Genomic DNA, 18,451 nt, shown 5'->3' with positions numbered 1-18,451 from the left:
CTAAGCTAGAGCCATCTTGGCAGGAAACACCTGATTGCTCTTAGCACTATTCTGCCTCCTCCATCGAGATGTCATATTTTAAGAGCACCAAAATGCAGAAACTCACTGTCATTTCCTGTTCAAAACGTCTGTACATCTGCTCTCGCTGCTGCAGAAGCTTATTGCTGAGCTGTTGTTGGGCTCTCTGCTCCTCTTTCTGAAGAAGTCTCAGCTCTCTGAGCTCTTGACGTCTAATAAGGACAAAGAACACTTAATACTGATGGAAAAACAAAAGAAGTGCAAAATGACAAGAGATGAAAAGGACCATTGATAACTTTGGCCCAGGAAAACTAATTTTGAACTAATTGCCTTAATAAGAAACTCTTGACATTCACTTCTACTAAAAAAAATTGTAAATTTATCCCCAAATATGACTGAAATAAGATCATTAGCTCCCTTGTTTCATTCAAAGAAAAAAAAAAATCAGCTGCTGACCTCTTGAAAATTTTACTTTTAGAAACACTTACCGTAGAAATCGCATTTCTTCACTTTTTGAATCATTTTCAGTAACTATTTTTGATGTGGTTACACTCACTTCTACTCCATCAACGACAAACTTCCGAGTTTTCTTTAACGTTTTCTTCTGTCTTCTAGTTTCCTAAATTAAGCATTGGTAAGTTATTTATGTTATTTTTCCATTTTTTCTTAATATTGAATTATATCAAGTATTTCTGGGAATGTCTTCTATAAAGTAATCAAGAGCCCTTCTCACTTACCAGATGCCTCACTAATCAAGTGAGAATTTGAAAAACTCCAATAAACTGAAACTTTCTAGTAAGGAAAGCAAAACTGCAATTATTGATTATCCAAAGTACCAGAAGAAAAAAAAAAATTAAGCCAGAAACTCTGAAGAGAGCTGATGAAGTTTTATTTTCAAGAGCTGAAGACAGTTATATTTACTGTTTGCTTTGGATCATGATTTCTCCAGCCACCCACAGGTATTTAATTCTGAAAATCAGTTCTGAAACAGGATAACAATTTACTCACCTACTTCCTCCTGCTTCGGACATAAACAAGTGGGTTTATTTTTTTATTTATATTAGCCAAAATCATATTATGATCTTGCTGACAGCTAGAGAAGTCTCAGTTGTCAGAGCTGCTGTTGTTTCATTGCAAGAAGAGAAGGACCCCAGCTGAACCTGCATCATCTCCATTGTGTCAGGGCAACTGCAAACACCCTCATGTTTAGTACAGTTATGCCAATCTATGATTCTTTCGTTTGGTTGTCTTTCTAGGTTTGTTTTTCCTCCACTCAAGCCCATGTTACAATTACTACCCCAACATTGCTTCATTTTAATACAAAAACTACAAATAAAGTTCATAGTCTGGAATTTGCTTCCTCCAAGTATGCTCATTCAGAGTGACATAACTGCATGGACACAGTACAACCACAGGAGAACACAGATTGCAATAGAAAAATCCAGCAGAATGTCTGCCTTGGATGTCCCAAACAGAGAGACAGAATATGAAAGTGACATGAATTTGGTATAAGATTAGATATTCAAGAGATTTTTCCCATTGAAGAAGAATTCTGTGCATTTAGCTGGTCTTCTTGAGTATCAGCTCTGACCTACAGCTGCTCATGATTCTTCATGTTTAGTATTATTACACTTCCTTTTATGGCTTATACTATTATGCAATACAGTAAGAAACTAATTAGCATAACTGCACATAATCCAGACATTGTTGTATGGTACAATTTAGAATACTTTGGTTTCTACAAAGCTTTGTATATATGTGCCATACTGGTTTCTCCCTCAATATTTTAATTTGTAGCAAAGGTAACACTTGGAGATAATTTCAGAGTTACACGCACATGAGATTTTGTATTAAAAAATATATGCTTGCACTTACCTGTAAAGATATTGATCCTGTCTCTTTGTTTTTACTAAGGAAACTAGAAATGGACAAGTTCAAATCAATGCTGCTGTTATCAGCTGTAGAACCAGTGCCTGAATCTGCATCATTTTCCTTCAAATTCTCCGATTCCAGTTGCTGTAAAGTCTCAGTATTGCCTTGATTATCTGTTTTGACCTTCTCATTTTCTTCAGTGCTAATACTAATACTGGGGACTGGAGTGACTTCAGAGTCATCAGCTTGTTCACTGACAGTGTCTTGAAGCTTATTCTTCGTGATTTCATCTGAGGAAACTGCTGGATGTTCTTTGTCTACCTGGATGCTGGTTTCCTGTATGTTCTCAGGTCCGTGCTCTCCTGAATTTTGGTCCATACCAGTCAGTTTATCCACCAGTTTATCAGGAATATCCTCAGGTTTGTTCTGTAATGCCTTCTGGTCTACAATATCTTTTCCAGAGTCTTTGACTTTTGTTTCCTCTGTGCTGTTTATATTACTGGTACCCTCATTTTCACTTTCTGCCTGTTTCTTGTCTACTTCGACCACTGTATCTTGGCTTTCTGATAGAGTTTCTTCAGAGCTGATTATCTCATGGACCTGCTTAGCCTGACTTTCCACTGGCTTATCCTCCAGCTCAGGTATTTTATCCCCATCACTGATGGGTGTTTCAGCAATAGCACCTATCTCCTTAATGTTGTCAATTCCATGCTTTATTAGTTCCTTTTCTTCATCAGACACTTTAACTGTAGCATTAGGCAGAGTTTCTGTAGTGGTATCTATTACTGCCTCTTTCTGAGCTTCACCTTTATCTTCCTTTTGCTCTGTATCTCTATTTTCTGCAGGGACTTTTTCTTCCTCACCGTCCAAGAGATCCATTCCCTTCTCCTCTTCTTTTTCACCAGTTTCCTTAGAAATGCCTTCTTCAGTTTCTACCCTATCTTCAGTTACAGGTACTACTTTCAGTTTGTCATCTTCTATCTGTTCATCTGTCACGGAATTTTCTTTCTCTATTTTTAAGTTAGGTTCATTCTTTATTTCCACATCAAGTTCTTTACCTCCCTTCTGGGGTTCTGTATCCTCATGCATTTTTTCCAGGCTTTCTGTATTCTTTTCTGCTGGCACCATTTTGCCTTGCTCATCTTCACCAGTTGGCAAAGAACCGTTCTGCACTTTCACATCGCTAATGGGAGTATCGTGTATGTTATCAGCTGTTTTCCTAAATTTAATGTCCTCAGATTCATCTCCAGTTGTTTTGTCCTCAATGGCATTACTTTCTGTTTTCTCAGAGAGAGATTCCAGGACAGAAGCATTCTGTGAAAGTTTATCCTCTTCAGAGCTGGCAATACTAAGGTCAGAGGATGCACGTTTCTCTGCAGGTAACTGCTAAAAAATTAAAGCAAGAAAAACATTCAATCATTTTATAACTTAATCAAAGCACAGTTTTATGGAAGAATATGTGAACAGAGATCAATATTGTATTCACATGCAGTTACACAATTTTGATAACCTCAGAGTCCTTCCCTTGGACTATCACAGAACAAGTACATGAACTACAGACAGGCTCTGAACAGAATTTGCACTGTGATCAAGGGAAAGGGATCATGGTCATCAGCTACTCTTCAAGGGTCTTTTTCTTTTCACATTCCTTTTTTCTTAATCAGTTCAGCTCCTCAACAGCCTCAGCTACAGCTGGATTTGAAAGACTTCACTTTGTGCCAGCTGGGCAGGGAAGAAACTGAAGCTTTAGTTAGTACAGCACTGATAAAATGCAGTATTAAGTCCTTCTTCGGCTTCACTTTGTGTTCTTGGCTAAAAATGCCTGAAAACTTTTCATCTGGTTTTAATCATGTTGAAACCCCATTAAAATAGTGAAAACCTCCACCAGATCTGATTAAGTGGCAGTACAAAACTAGAACAGAAACAGTTACCTCACTGTAGAAACTGCCGCTGCCAGAATATGAATAAATGTTATCAGATTCCATAGAGACATCCAAAAGAATATAGTAATAAAGCATCATTTTAACCACAATTGCCCATTCGCTCTTCAAAGTGATTTTGATATCTGTCTGTCTGTATCTACTGCTAGAACCCTGTAATTTGCAGATCAGGCTTTTGATTTGCCATAGGGAACGTCCTAGGTTAGCTGTTGCAGCAAGCACAGGTTTGATTGTGCATTTCCTTAATGATTTCTCAAGCATAGAGAAAACAATTCCTTTTAAGTCAAAATTGCATTTAAAATATTTCTTTGTGTAATGGTTCAAGAAGTTTAGTGTTGATCTCCCAGGAGTGTTTAAAACTACCCCAGGGAAATAACGTGAAGGGCTCTACCTCACACTTTCCTGCAATGCCGCTTGTGAGATACTTGACAGAGTCCCAGGGTGGACTTCACTCCAGCCCTCCTGGATGGATGGCTCAGCAGCTCATCCACGGGAGGGGAGCTGCTGGGGATCACATTTGGAGCCTGTGGGGTGGACTGGGAAGGCAGTAAGAAGGTCAGGGGCTGTGAGGAACGTGCAGATGGGCAAGGGGGGAATGGAGGCACCTGCTCGAGCACTTGGCTCCTGCAGCAGTGCAGGAACAGCAGCTCTGGGAGGCACAGGGAGCACACAGCCTGTACCCATCCCTGGACATCACAGTTTTCCCTCTGAGCAACCACACTCACGCTCTAAGATTCTTAAAGCATCTTTAGAACTACATTCATTATAAAATATGTGGGTTTTTCCTATTCTTTGATAGTCACACTGTGAAATCACAAACTTAGTTTACAGCATAATAGTCCAATACTTCTCTTAATCTTTTAAACACTTTATGGAATACAAACACACATTTCCTCATTCACTCAGTCATTATGACTTAAAACCATTTATATAAAAATCAGTATTCCGTTTTTAAAATAGCACATATACATGTAAAAAATTTAAGACGTTAGTCTTTATTAGCTATTATTTATTAGTAGTTTTAAGGAGTTCAAACATGCTAATTTTGAAATTGCTGGCTACCTCATTTGTGATAAGTTTAGAGTATGATTATGATGTTATTCCTAGAATATTTGATGTCAAAGTTGAGCTAATACAACTGAAACTAAATTCTCCATGGGAAATTTGACACAGCATATTAAAAAAAGTAGATTTTGAACTGACCAGAGAGTTTTCTGTTTCTTCTTCTTCATCCTCATCTTTACCATCTTCAACTTCTTCTGTAACTTCTGCCTTAGCTTCTGCAATCAATTCTCTTATTGGTTTATTTGAAGTAACAGTAACAAATGGATGCTTGTGAAAACAAAAAAAATAAGCACAATATTAAATGCGGCTTCATAGTATAAAGTGGGAAAATAATAATCTGAAAGAAATATAACTTCAGAGAAATGTTACTTTGGTTGCCTCACATTTGAAAATTCACAATTAACATAACTGTTTCAATGTATTTTTTCTGCAGAAGTCTTAAAATCAAAACATTTGTATTCAGATATACTATATAAGTAGTCTAACAAACTTGCTAAAAATACAAATGATTCTTTTATACTGACCTTTTTCACAATCCAAAGAATAGAAGTAGAAAGATTTCTAAAAAGGTTATTTTTCTTGGAATTAGGTTTCATTTCAGTTCCACAGATAAATTACTTCTTTATCTAGAAAATATACTTTCTAGAAAAATTGTGCTTTGCCTTTACAACAACTTTTCCTAACATGAACTAGAATTCTACCTTTTTCTTTAGGAACAAGCAGGTACCTGTTCCTCTCCCACTGTCTGAATCTTCTTTCTCTGCTTGGCCCTGTTACTTAAATCTATTCAGCATATGCCAGATGGATTGTGGATAAAGCAAATGGTTGCTGACGTTAAACACAATCAAATGTACCTGGTCACATCTATTCCTGTTCAGCTGTTCTGCACTGACAGCATTACAGAGGAGGGCTGAGCACTAAAGCTTTTAAAACACCTGTCAGCAACTGGCCACAGACCTAAACAACTCAGTCATCCATTGTAAGTATCAAAGTATAGTTACTTACACAAAGTAATTAAGTTATATTACAGCAAAATATGTTCAACTAATAACCTGATCTGTGATTAGTATCATCTGATCAAATTTTACCAAATAAAGATCAATTTTAAAAGAGATTTTGGACAAATACCTTATTTGAAAATATTTAAGTAGTTACTATAATACCACTCTGCTTTAAAAAAAATACCAAATATGCTTGCCTTTAAACAACAGTTCTGAACAATGAACTCTTCCTACCTGTAGAAGTTGACTTGCACTCCACCTTGCATCTACATTCTTTTCCAAACATTTCTTCAGAAAATCTTTAAAATCCGATGACCTACACAATAAGCAAACAGGCAGTGGTTGTTCTTCTGTCTAAACATCAGACTAGCATATAAACTGAAATACTCTTTAGGTTCACATGAATCTACACGGCAACTCCAAGTCCTGCTACTGACTCAGGAAAACACAAAGGGAATACAGGAATGGCAAGACCAAAACAGCACAAAGACAATCTTTAAACGGTTTGTCCATTATCAGAAGAATTTACTTTTTGCTCTGGACTATTAATAGACTTCATCTGCTATATCAGTAACTGAATCATGTGAAGATATTAAATTGACCAAATAGATAATGGCTTTTAAAAATACTTTCTTAGTATAAAGATGCTTTAGTTTCCTTTCACCCTTTGTTAGATGGCCTTCAGATCTGTTACTACATTTGTAAAAAAGCTATTTCACATACATTTTAAGGCAAAGGCCATAACGTCGTTCTGTATAAAAGCTTCTATACAGAACTATGACCAAAAAAAAGTTCAAATGGTTTCAGAAGACATATATATGTATACACAGATGTACAAACATATATTGGGATTGTATGGACCTGCCTTAAAGCATAAAGCTACACCATAAACTTCAACAGGGCTGTGCTCATCAAATCTAGCAAACAAATGATTTGGAATGCCTTACACTGGGGTGGGAAAGCTGTCAATAAAACACAAACCATTTTGAAGGCTGTGCCAATGTTGGCGGATCAGATTTCGCGATTTTCAGCAGCACTCGCATGGGATTCAGTTCATGATGAGGTGGCTCTATCTGAGCCATTTCTATTAAAGTAATGCCAAGAGACCAGATATCAGCCTTGTAATCATATGGTCTGTCTTTAGAGGTCTCACACATTACTACTTCTGGAGCCATCCTGCAAAGACAGCAACAAAGTTCCAGATGAGAAAATGCTTTTTGATGTGTTCTGAGAACAGCTGTAAACCCAGACATTCACTGAAGCTTTGCTAGAAGCACATTCCACCATCAGTATATTTACACAGTACCTATCAAGCTTATAATATCAAATCAAAAGTAACATTAAGATACTAGTTCATACAAAAAAGTCAGCAAAAGAGTGCACTTACCAATATGGTGTGCCAATAAATGAATCTCTTCTTTGTATTGTTCTGGTGTTTTTAGCTGATACTCCAAAATCCGCTTAAAGCAAACAGTAAAACACTATTAATAGCGTGGTGGAAAGCAGACTGTATTTCTTTTTACTTTACAATTGTCTTTTAAAATGGTGTATGTTCCAGAGCAAACATTCTTCAGTATTAAAAATTCAAAGTGAAGTAAAAATATTTGTGTTCTGATAGCTGAGTGCCAAGGTTTTATAGCATTTTATTATAAAAGATCTTGAATAAAACATATTCTACATTTCTAAAATAAATCCAAGCCATAATGCTACTGTTGGGCTGTATGGGACAAAAGCAAAATATGTATTTACCACAGGAAAACGTGCATTACATTCCTTTAAGTAGAAATTAATTTTTTTAGCCTATGAAGTCTGTATTCATCAAACATGGCATCAACTATCTCAACTAATTCAAGAACTCATTCAATTTTTAATTTCAGGACTCAAATTTTCACAAAGTTACATTTCCCTTTCATCTTACAGGTACCTCTCCACATGATTTTTCCCTTTATAATACCTGAATGCTTGCATATGTACTTTTCATGGACTATCTACCAAAACAAACCTTTACCTCTTTGAGATTAGTTATCTATAAAGTACTGTATCTCTCACTTTAAAAAAAAGAAGACATTTAAATAAGTGCTATATGCTTATAACAGACATAATTTTGTTAATGAAGATCTAGAGATTAGAGCAAAGGGACAAAGAGCCATATGTTGCCATCTTTAATCTGTACAAAATCACTTGATGGGCTCAATACTTGAGAAGTCTAATTTTGCTCTGGGAAAAAAAAAACAGGACTAAAATGTATTGGCTCAAATGCATAAAATTGAATTTCTGAGGGACTATAGGTGTTGAAATAATAACACTCATATATATTAAAAAAATGCAATAGAAGAAATTTGCTTGTCATTCACACATCTGTAAAACAAGGAATTACCATTTTTTTTTTGTGTAACAATCCAAATACAAGTAGTTTATAAGAAGTAAAATGCTCCTTCAAAGGATGCTGTACATTTTTCATAATTACATCGTGTCTTTTTTTAGAAATCTTAATTAGCAAACCTGAATGCATCACCAAATGCACGTGTGGAAGAAATATCCTGTGGTCTAAACTGTTAAGTAGTATCTTGACAGCCTGCAAGGTACTGTGTACCAGCTAAGCTTGACAAAATCTTAAAATAGTTCCAAGTCTGTATGAGGAGAAGCCAGGTCACTTGAGGAGATGAATTGAAACAAATTATTCTCTCTGACCACGAGGCTCCTGCTATGATCTGTGGTTTCTTTTACAGCAGTGCCAAGAAACTAAGACAGTGGTTCTATTACACTTACACATCAGGCCTATGACCCCAAATGCATCACTAAATGTTCTGGCTCCAAAGAAAAGCTACACCAGTAAAGCTACACGTACTCTGCAGACTAAAAGAAAGTCAGATGCAAGGATTGCCTGTACAAGGAATAATCTTGTACAAAAGGGATCCAGGGGAAAAGCACAATCACACTGAACTGATCAAACAGCAAAGCAGGTTCTTAAATATTCTCAGTTTCTAATAGAGAAGGTGCACAGTACCTTGCTGAGATGTCATCAATATGAGTTAGGCAGGAGATATATTCCTCAATTTGGACACATCTTGCTTACATTTAAAAGGAAAATCTGTATCAAGATTGCAAATTTAGAGCCCCAGTTCCCTGTGGCAATATTCTGATTTTCCTTACCTCTGCCCTCTGTGCATCCAAAGAAAAACAACTGATCACACTGATCCCATGCAGAGGGAAGGCTTTGAAACCTGAGCGTGGGCAGGGATGTCATGGAACTATGCCATGGGTAGAGCCACTGTAAAGGCTGACAGCTTATACACATTTTTCCCTGAAACAAAGTGGATCCAGATAATTCGTGCCCTTTCCTGGCTGAATGAAGGGATGCTATTCACCACCAGCAGCCCTTTGTCAGTTCTGCATGGAGGAATCCTCAACAGACTAAAAATGTGAATGACTGCTTAAACTTAAGATTTAAAAAAAACCAGAAATCGACAATAGTAAGCTGTATTTTGTTCCAGACTGTTCTGTCTTAATTTCAGTGCAAGAAACAATTGAAAAAGGAGTGGAAAAACTAAGCTGGATGATTCAGATTATTACATCTCTCTCAAGGGAAGAGACAACAGTACAAGGTACTGCTTTTTGGTGGTTATGAAGAATGTTCCCTTTCCAAACCAACAACTTCAAAGGGAAGTTCTGATGTTATCACAGTGAAGGTAAGTATAATCAAGAACTTTATACTAAGAAACAGCAAGATCTATGATGACTTCTTGTGCTTATTTTGAAGTATGAAAGATGTGATAAGTATGGTCAGGATATTTGCTCAAGTTTTTTTGTTTTTTTTTTTTTTTTTTTTTTCCCCTTGATAGTACCAAACCATTTGCTTCTGAAAAACCTCTCATTGTTAGACTGGTATTTCAGTAGGTAAATATTGAACCCTGACAAACTGCACCTTAAGGAAAATACAATTAAAAGATCATGCCAAGTTCCAGAAAAGAGTTTTATTTGCAACATGCTTACCTAGTTTAATGTCTCCATCTAATGTGAAAAGAATATTGCCAGCTTTTAGATCTCTGTGGATGATCTTATTCTCATGCAAGTAGTTCAGTGCTTCCAGTGTCTGCCTGCACACCACTTTGATCTGTGGCTCTGTTAACGGCCTTTCAAGCTCTACAAGAAAGAGACAGAAATAATCACAACATTTTTGCATTTTATGTTACATGTTCATAGCAAACCCTATAGGAATATATGGGGAAACTAATTAATCTGACAGATTCTAAGCATCACATGTCAGAAAAAAATTCTGTCTTAGAATATTTTCTCCTTCCAGTAAAGATTTTTATTCCTTGAACCCAACCCCCTTCTCATTATGAATTATGTATACCTACCTATCTGAACTGTGAAAAAATTACATCATTTAGAGACTGGTTCTTTTGTGTGTTCCATAGAGATGCTAAAGACCAGATCTTTTACATAAATATTTTTATATCAAAACAATACACATATGAAATAAGTCTTTCAGTATATATTATCATTTTAAGGTATTAGGATTATTATTATTATTATTAGTTGAAATAACTTATTTACCCAACATTACTGCATCTACTGCTCCTCCTGCACAAAATTCAATCAGGATCTGTATATAAATAAATAAAAAAAATACAGAAATTAGAAATTAAATAGTTCCACTGAACTGAATCATTGATTAAGGGAGCATTTTTGGGAGATCAGAGTTTCAGACTATTTGGCCTCAATAAGTTATTTTACTAACCTGCAAAATACTGGTACTGTTACCCAGCTAAAAGTACGGCTGTGCTGCTGAACAAATTATTTGAAAAATGCCTCGAGACCCTCAGACAAAAGTTTTAATCCAACTATAAAACAGCATAATAAAACTTATAAAACCTAATGACACAGTCAGTTTAAACCTACTCCTTGTAATGTGATTTACATAATCCCTGCAAACTCATTTCTCGGTTATTAAGCTCTACTCCTATACTATAATCTCCCTGACTGAAAAGTCCAAGAGCTAAATGATTTTCCAGTAGCTGATGCTATCTCCTATATTGTTTCAGACAAGATGAAAATACAGAAAAAATGCTCTGAAAAGCTACATAAAATTACTAAATTCAGATGTTTACATTAATTTTCCTTTATTTTCATTCATGCCTGCAATACTTCAAGGCCTTTATCCCAGAATGTAATAGTACCAGAACAAGTCCATCTCCAGTTCTGAGGTTCCTTTTGAAACAAAAATATACTGCAATTATTTATGAGCAGAAACTGTGCTGCTATGACGGACAGAAAGAATATATTCAAAGGAGAAAGAGGGGAGACAAAGAGAATGAGGAGAGCAAGAAAGAGGAAACTCATCCAAGATTGACACCCCACTCTTCCTTATGTAGTTTTTTTTTCTTTAACTTGAACTTGAAATAGTATAAATTCCAATCTACTGTCTGAGAGCTAAGAAGCATTTCTTGTCATAATCTCAACAGTCAGTATAATTGGAAATAGTATGTTATTTTTTATTTTTCTGTGGAGTAATTTTAAAATCAGTGTATAATTGCTGATAAAAGAGGAAACCTCAAAGTATACCTTGTACCACAACACATATATACACCACTTATGTCACGTACACTTCAAATTATTATTGCAATTAATCCCCACAACAATGGTACCAACAAATATATTATATAATGCAATTCTTTGTAAATCCTGTAAACATTCCATTTACATGCATCTATGTGCCAAGTAGGTAAGTGTGGGAAATTGCACATAAAGAATTTATTTCTCTAAAATTTGCAGTTTGGTCTGACAAAGGTCTCTTTGCTAGAGAAATCATATTTCTAATCTTGGAAAGCAACATGTATTTAATGTCCAACTATCATTCTTCTCTTTTTTGCCCTTGGTAAATTCTGTTTATTTACCACATCATTAGCCTTGTGGCTTACTAGCTCCTGCATTTCACTGTAACTATGCAGCTCCAATTTTATTTTCAAAGGGTTTACTTCTATCTTTATTCTGCCAGTGAAGCCTACCCACTCAGTTTCATATTGTGCCTCTATGCTTACTTGCTTTCATGCTGACCTTTATGCACTGAAATTTTTCCACTATTCCACTGTTTTATATAATAATTTATTCTGCACTGAGATCACCAAGTTATGAGCTTAGCAAAACAAATGTGCATCATGACACACGGTATTACACTTCCACCATTTGTTCAAAGAGTAAAGCTTATTTGTAAGACTCCCAGGAAATCATCTTTTATTTGTTTTAGGTATCTTTCTGAAGTACAAGCTCTTTAAAAAAAAACCCAACCCATGTATTCTTTGTACCATCCCAAAAGCAGCTATAAATATTGCACTGGATTACCTGCCAGTGCAAACTGTTTTGTCACAGCTAAAGCCACCCAAGCAAACACCCAGGATCAAGCACAGCAGGGATGTGCAGTCCCACGTACGCACTCTGCACATCAAGGTACAAATACCCAGGGTTTAAGTAAATTAATTATTGTTCAAGTCCTGCTAAACTGTCCTTCCTGGGAGTGCCAATAAACCCCCAAGCATCTCAAGTATGTACCTCATAGGCTGACCTTTTCAGCACTTTATTTATTTTTCAGGTGTGGATTCTGAGTCTCACTTAAAATCATGCTAATGTAATTGAAATCTGAGTCCTATTGTTACAAATAAGCACCAGCTGAGAACTCTCTCAGTACACAAAATGAACTGCTAATTTCTACATTTTAGATTCAAACTCCTGACCAAATGACTCAGGGTAGCACAATTCTGCAGTGACAATTTCCTAAGTCATACCCACAATTTACAAATTCGTTGTGAAACTGAGTAGTTATCCCAACAGTGACAATCCAGATAAAATCTGACAAATAATATTTTGATAAAGAAAAAAAAGTGTAATTTCCATAACCTTTTGAAATAAAAAAAACATTTAGAAAAGGAAAAAAACTTACCCACAGATTGTTCTCATAGTAGAAAGCATCTAGGAGCTTGACAATATTAGCATGATCACAGGATGCTAAAATATCAATCTCCACCATGTAATCTTCAAGTTCTTCTTCTGATTTAGTATCTATCACCTTTGCAGCAGCCAGAACTTTGGTTTCTTTGTTCTGCGCCTGTAAAAGAAAAGTCACAGCAAACATATACATGAGTTTCACCAGAAACCTGGCACCAGCAAAAAAACCCCAGAAATAAAGCAACCCTCTGTCTTGACACTTCTGTACAATTTTCCTGCCTCCAGTTTCCTCCTCTACAAAAAGATAACCCCTGCATATTAAAGAGGAGATAAAATCTAGAAGAAAAAGGGTTTAATAACTTTTCTCAAGATCAAGAAATAATGAAAGACATGTAAAAATACTTAATTCTCATCACATTCTTTAAACTATCATCAATAGCTCAGGATAATTGCTGCCTTACTAAGGCAGCAATTAAAACTTACTAAGATGAAGTTTTGTGCTGCTCCTCAAACACCATCTATTAACGACACAAGGCAAGGAGTGGCAAGGAGTACAAGGAGCCTCTACCCTCTGGTTCTGCCCTTCTGACTCTCCCCACATTGTGGCAGCACTGCTGTTCCCAAAGCCAGGCAGAGAAGCAGATCCTCCCCCAGGAAGCAGCTGAAGCTCCTCTTCAGCCAGGGGCTGCATGCAAGCTCCCAGCTTCAAGAGCTGCCAAGCCATCCCTCCTTTGGGCATTTTGCTCCCTGTGCTTCAGCAACCTGGGAGGACTCCCCAGGTGGGACCCATGGAATATGGGGCACTGCAAATGCTGCCAGCTCTCCTGCATTGCTCCTCACCCACACACCAGGGACCTGATGCTGCTGCAGTGATAGGGACAAGTGCAGGACAAGTAAAACAAGCAAAGGGAAAACAAGACTTTGGGTACCCAAGGAAAAGAAAAGGCATTTCTGCTGCGTATTTAAATCTTCTTTGGCTTGTTTTCAAACATAAGAAATTACAGACAAGTCAGGTGAATTATTTAAATAGCAAAACATTCCAGAAACCAGGAGATACTACTTTATTAAAGAACACTGCTGAAACCTAATCACAAAAAAAATATATACACTTTCTAATAATTCTCTTGTAAGTTATGTTTGAAGGAATGCTCAATTCCAAGCTGCAGCAAGTTTTAAACAAGTGTATTTTTCTCAAGTCATCATAAAAACACTATTTTGTCAAGTAGTGACATTTCCAGTAGTTACCTCTGAATAAAGGAAGTGCAGGACTGAGGTCTACTTCACCCATTGAATGTGAAGACCATGAAGCAAAGTCCTGCATTTACTCCACTGAGTTTTTGACATTCAAATTAAATTAAATGGCAAGGAGGCACACAGGCTCTCTCTAAAGCAGCAACATTCAAGGACCTACAAGGGGAATTCCAGCTTCTGGTGTGAAGCACCACAATGCCGTTCATCCTGCCTCTGCTGGTGTGGATTGTGCATGGCCCTAAACCCATTTGGGATGATCCCAGGACAGGACACAGCAAAAATCCCAAAATCTGAACTTTATCACCAAATGACTTTTTACCAATATCAGACAAAAGCTGGTATCAGACAGCAAGTAAGAATTCTTTAGAATAATTCTGAAGGTCGAAATATTTTTACTTGCAAAGCTATAAATAATTCTCTCTATGTGGCAAAAGATAATAAAATATTTAAAGATAAACATTTATATTAACATTCAGTAAAACAGCAGTAACAGCAAAACACACTTATAAAGCATAGTTCCAGCTGATTCATCTCATGTTGAGGGTAAAGGTTTTCCATTACATTTCTTTTTATCTCAATATTCTTTCCAAAACAAAAACCAACCAAATCTTCCCAACCTCAATATTTGCCCTCCCATGTTTAACAACAAAGATAAGTAATCTGTATAACATCATTTGAAAACCAACTACTGAGAAGGTTTCCAACACACATTCTAATAATAAAAGGGAAAAGGTCTGCTTAGTAACGCAAACAGCATTTGTTTTGGTTTCGTGCTTTGTAGCAAGAATGAAAGACCAACCTTCCTATTCTAGTGCTGCACTGTAAATTAAACACAAAAAGTCAAACAGATGTCTAACCACAACAGAATTGGACTTGGTAGCTTTACTTGTGCAGAAAAACAGTTTTTAAAGCACATTTCTAAAGAACTCAAATTTTAGCTGTAAACTGACTTTTTTGAAGCATGCATGGCCACACACTCTTCACTTTAAAAAAAATTTAATGCTTAATAAAGCTGAAATTAATTTTTACACAAATTTGCTTACAAACTAGATAATGGCAACAGTATTTTGTTTAAATAAAACCATCTACATCAGGTAACAGATGTTACTGCTTCCAGATTCAGTTTCACCTTGGAGCAAGAAAGGCATTGCTAAGTTAGTGTGAATGATTACATGCTCAGAAGTTTGCTACATTTACAGAATATATTGTTTTTTCTACTGACAGAGCATTTTGTAATTTGATTTTTTCCAGATCCTTTTGCTTAAAGTAACTAGAAATCTGCTTTGAGTATGCTTCTATGATCTTCTTCTTGTGGCAGCTCTATTAAAACACCTCATTACAAACCATGAATTATTATAGAGACAGTGTGATTATCTTTATGAGCATCTTAACAATTATAAACACAACAAGTGTTTGCCTTTGTTCTGACTTAAAATAGTAAAATTTTGTAGGTCTAGATCCATACTTTTCTTCCAGCTCTTAAAAGAAAAAAAGCTTTAGAATGAGCATATTTCCACTGGCTATTTCTGAGGACTGATGAACCATTTTAAGTATGCGTCAAGTTACACCTGAAAAAAAATTATATGTTTAAAGTTCTTTTTTAATAAGGCATTAGTCATCTCCACCCCACAATGCACTCTATGAAAAATACCCATCTATTTGACTTACTGTAAGTAACACGCTCTTTTGAACTGTGTAGAAAACGATTTTACTGTTCATGCACAAGATTTATGAATCACTGTAGTGTACAGTGAAAAAAAAAACCTCTTTGGATTAGGAGGAACAAAAAGCACTTGCAACTTTGAGTGGGCATGTTTGTTTTTTCTAAACTTTGGCTGAAGTCTTTCTTCTTCCACAAAACGCTCTCCAAAGGTCAGAGCCAGAGCAAAAATGATTGTGTAGAATCAGTCCTGATTTCCACATGGAAATTCCGCATTTGGGAACACCAACACTTCAACCTGCCATTTATGTTACAGGGCATATTTTTAAAGGGCAGAACTTCTGAGTAGCTGTAGCCCAGCAGTTTCTTCCTGTATTTTAGCTCTCAACTACTAATTCAATTTATTCCATATGCTCTGCTTAAATACATTTGATTCTGCATCTAGGATTAAGTGACTTAAACCCCAGGCCTACGCTAAGAAATCCGAACTGGCATTTTCAATAGTTATGTGCAGACAAGGAAGAAAGGGGTAGAAGGATTCATTAACAAAATTTGATATTTTCAAAAGATACATAGATAATAGATGAAAACCAAATTGGAATAACTCATTCCCTCAAGACGTGACTAATGCAAGATGACATGGATATTATAAACTGTTACATGCAACAACACAAAAATATTGCAATCCTTTCAGTAAAACTCCTCTTTGGATTATGTATTGAAGGTTACTACAGCAAACATTTTAACTTAAGAAGAGAGAATGCACAAGGAAATAACCAGCTGTACATTACGTGGTTCTTGCAAGGGATGGCACAGTCTCATCTGCTGTCAATGCACAGAAAAACATAATTCTAAGTTAAATACTTTGAAAAAGATGGATTTCAGGCTTGTATAGAATAAATAATCTTAAAAATTACAACTTGCCAATGAATTTGTCTGAACCTACATCCCTTACACTGGAATGGCAACGTACATCTAATACACAAAAGCATTGCAGAAATCTGAAAACGTCTCAAGAAAAAAGAATAACCATTCCACAAAAAAACAGCGCCTACAAGAATGTGAAATTAGTGACTCCTCCCTAACAGTGCTGGATTTTTGCACAGTGTCATACAACGAAATGTAAGTTCTAGAGGCAGAAGCTTTGTCAAGAGACTGACAGCAGAATATTAAAAGGTAGTTTACTATCCAGGCACTAGGCCAACGAGTTGCATATTCCCAGCCCTGGACAGCAGGGAGAGCAGAGCTACTGCTCCAGAGTAATAGGATTACAGCTCAGAGATAACACATAGCCTTTCATCTTCTGATGACCAATATGAAGTTTCAGCCTTGCTTGTGAGGAGCTGTTTCAGTTTTGGATCACCAGCAAACGCTTCCTTCCCAACAGTGCATCTCCTCTGCAACGCAGCTTCAAAAATTAAACAATATTTACAACTGAACAAAAGTTAAGTACATCCTTCACCTATTGTTCAGCCAGCCAGGAACAAAGCTGAGATACGAGATAGAAAATTGTTCATCACCTTTCCTCCCGATGCCTGATCTCTTGTGAGATGTTACATAACCTCACTAGGTGTTTTGCAGGCAGCAAAACAAATCAATTAAGAAGCTTTTCCTTTCTGACTCATTCTTCTCAACAAAACCATATAGTCATAATCATGGATCATCAAAGTTGTCAAAAGGGGAAAAATACACACATCCCTATTCAGCAAAAGATGTTTTTCCCTCATAAAAAGCTTCGCTTTTGTGTAAAATTGGGATTGTCAGATCTAGCTCCACATAAATTTTCTGACAGTGCCTGGGTAATCAGTACTGAAAGGCTGGCCTTGTACAACACAAAGGCAGGAGCTGTTTCTCTGAGCTCCCACAGAGCAGAGATTTCAATCTTTCTTAGAACATACGAATTAAGAAAAAAAATTGCTCTCATTTTAAATTTTAGCAGCTCTATCAAATAAAAATATAAGAAGTAGTGTGGCCTACTGAATTAACTACAGTGGACTTTTATTTTGTCAAAGTTTCCTATAACATATTTAACAAGGTCCTGTACATTTTGAAACTAAAAAAACCTGAATGATTGACCAGTACCAAGTGTTCAAATTTCTTTTCAAAAAATTGGAAAGGTGGTGTTCATCAGTGAATTTTAGAAGAGAAATCAACCTTAGATAAAAGGAAACATTAATTCTAACACTAAATGCTAAAAAATGTAATTAAAAGAATCAGTTTGAATTCAAGAGCAAATAGCTACTCTTGCAATATTAAACCACAGTTTTATCAATAAACCATAAATTCAGCCAATGAAGAAGACAACAACCTCCACAGATTTCTGGAAATTAAGATAAGTCAGTCATTTCAAAGAAGTTGTTTTTTGCAAGAATCTTCACTGCAAGATGTTTGAAAATGCAGTAGTAATAAATTTTTAAAAGGAAGATAATTTCAGTTTTTTGTTTAATTATAGATATTGTCGGCCCAAGGAATTGAAAAACAGCTAACTCCAGTTAAACCTGCTGAAACTTGTTGAAATGACAGATACAGAAGATTTATTCAAAAGTTAATGAAAGGAAGTATCTCCCAAAGAAGATGATACACCCATGAACTACGCTGATCAGCCAAACGTTTTCCCAGCCTGCACAATGTATCACAGCTACCCTACTATACAGTTTCTTCTACTTAAAAAGAACTTAATAAAATTCAGTTTCCCTTTT

At 36.1% G+C, this 18,451-nt stretch overlaps 1 protein-coding gene across 4 annotated transcripts in view; it reads right to left on the bottom strand.

Moving 5' to 3' along the window:
• The window catches only part of SLK (STE20 like kinase), a 49,695-nt gene that overhangs the window by 15,610 nt on the left and 15,634 nt on the right, over positions 1-18,451 (bottom strand). For 2 of the 4 annotated variants that reach the window (XM_059851918.1, XM_059851920.1), the window contains exons 2-11: positions 12,837-13,001; positions 10,457-10,505; positions 9,890-10,039; positions 7,284-7,356; positions 6,878-7,072; positions 6,131-6,212; positions 5,034-5,162; positions 1,894-3,276; positions 507-637; positions 107-230 (exon numbers count right to left, since the gene is read on the bottom strand). In XM_059851918.1, coding sequence (XP_059707901.1) covers positions 107-230; positions 507-637; positions 1,894-3,276; positions 5,034-5,162; positions 6,131-6,212; positions 6,878-7,072; positions 7,284-7,356; positions 9,890-10,039; positions 10,457-10,505; positions 12,837-13,001 — 2,481 coding nt within the window. Of the gene's footprint in view, positions 1-106; positions 231-506; positions 638-1,893; positions 3,277-5,033; positions 5,163-6,130; positions 6,213-6,877; positions 7,073-7,283; positions 7,357-9,889; positions 10,040-10,456; positions 10,506-12,836; positions 13,002-18,451 lie in introns of those variants that run through there. The other 2 variants (XM_059851919.1, XM_059851922.1) reach the window with 2 other exon arrangements.

Source organism: Haemorhous mexicanus, chromosome 7 (assembly GCF_027477595.1).
Source record: "Haemorhous mexicanus isolate bHaeMex1 chromosome 7, bHaeMex1.pri, whole genome shotgun sequence".
NCBI classification, from domain to species: domain Eukaryota; kingdom Metazoa; phylum Chordata; class Aves; order Passeriformes; family Fringillidae; genus Haemorhous; species Haemorhous mexicanus.
The sequence above is the reverse complement of the archived record's forward strand: the minus strand, read 5'-3'. Positions and strand labels throughout refer to the sequence as shown.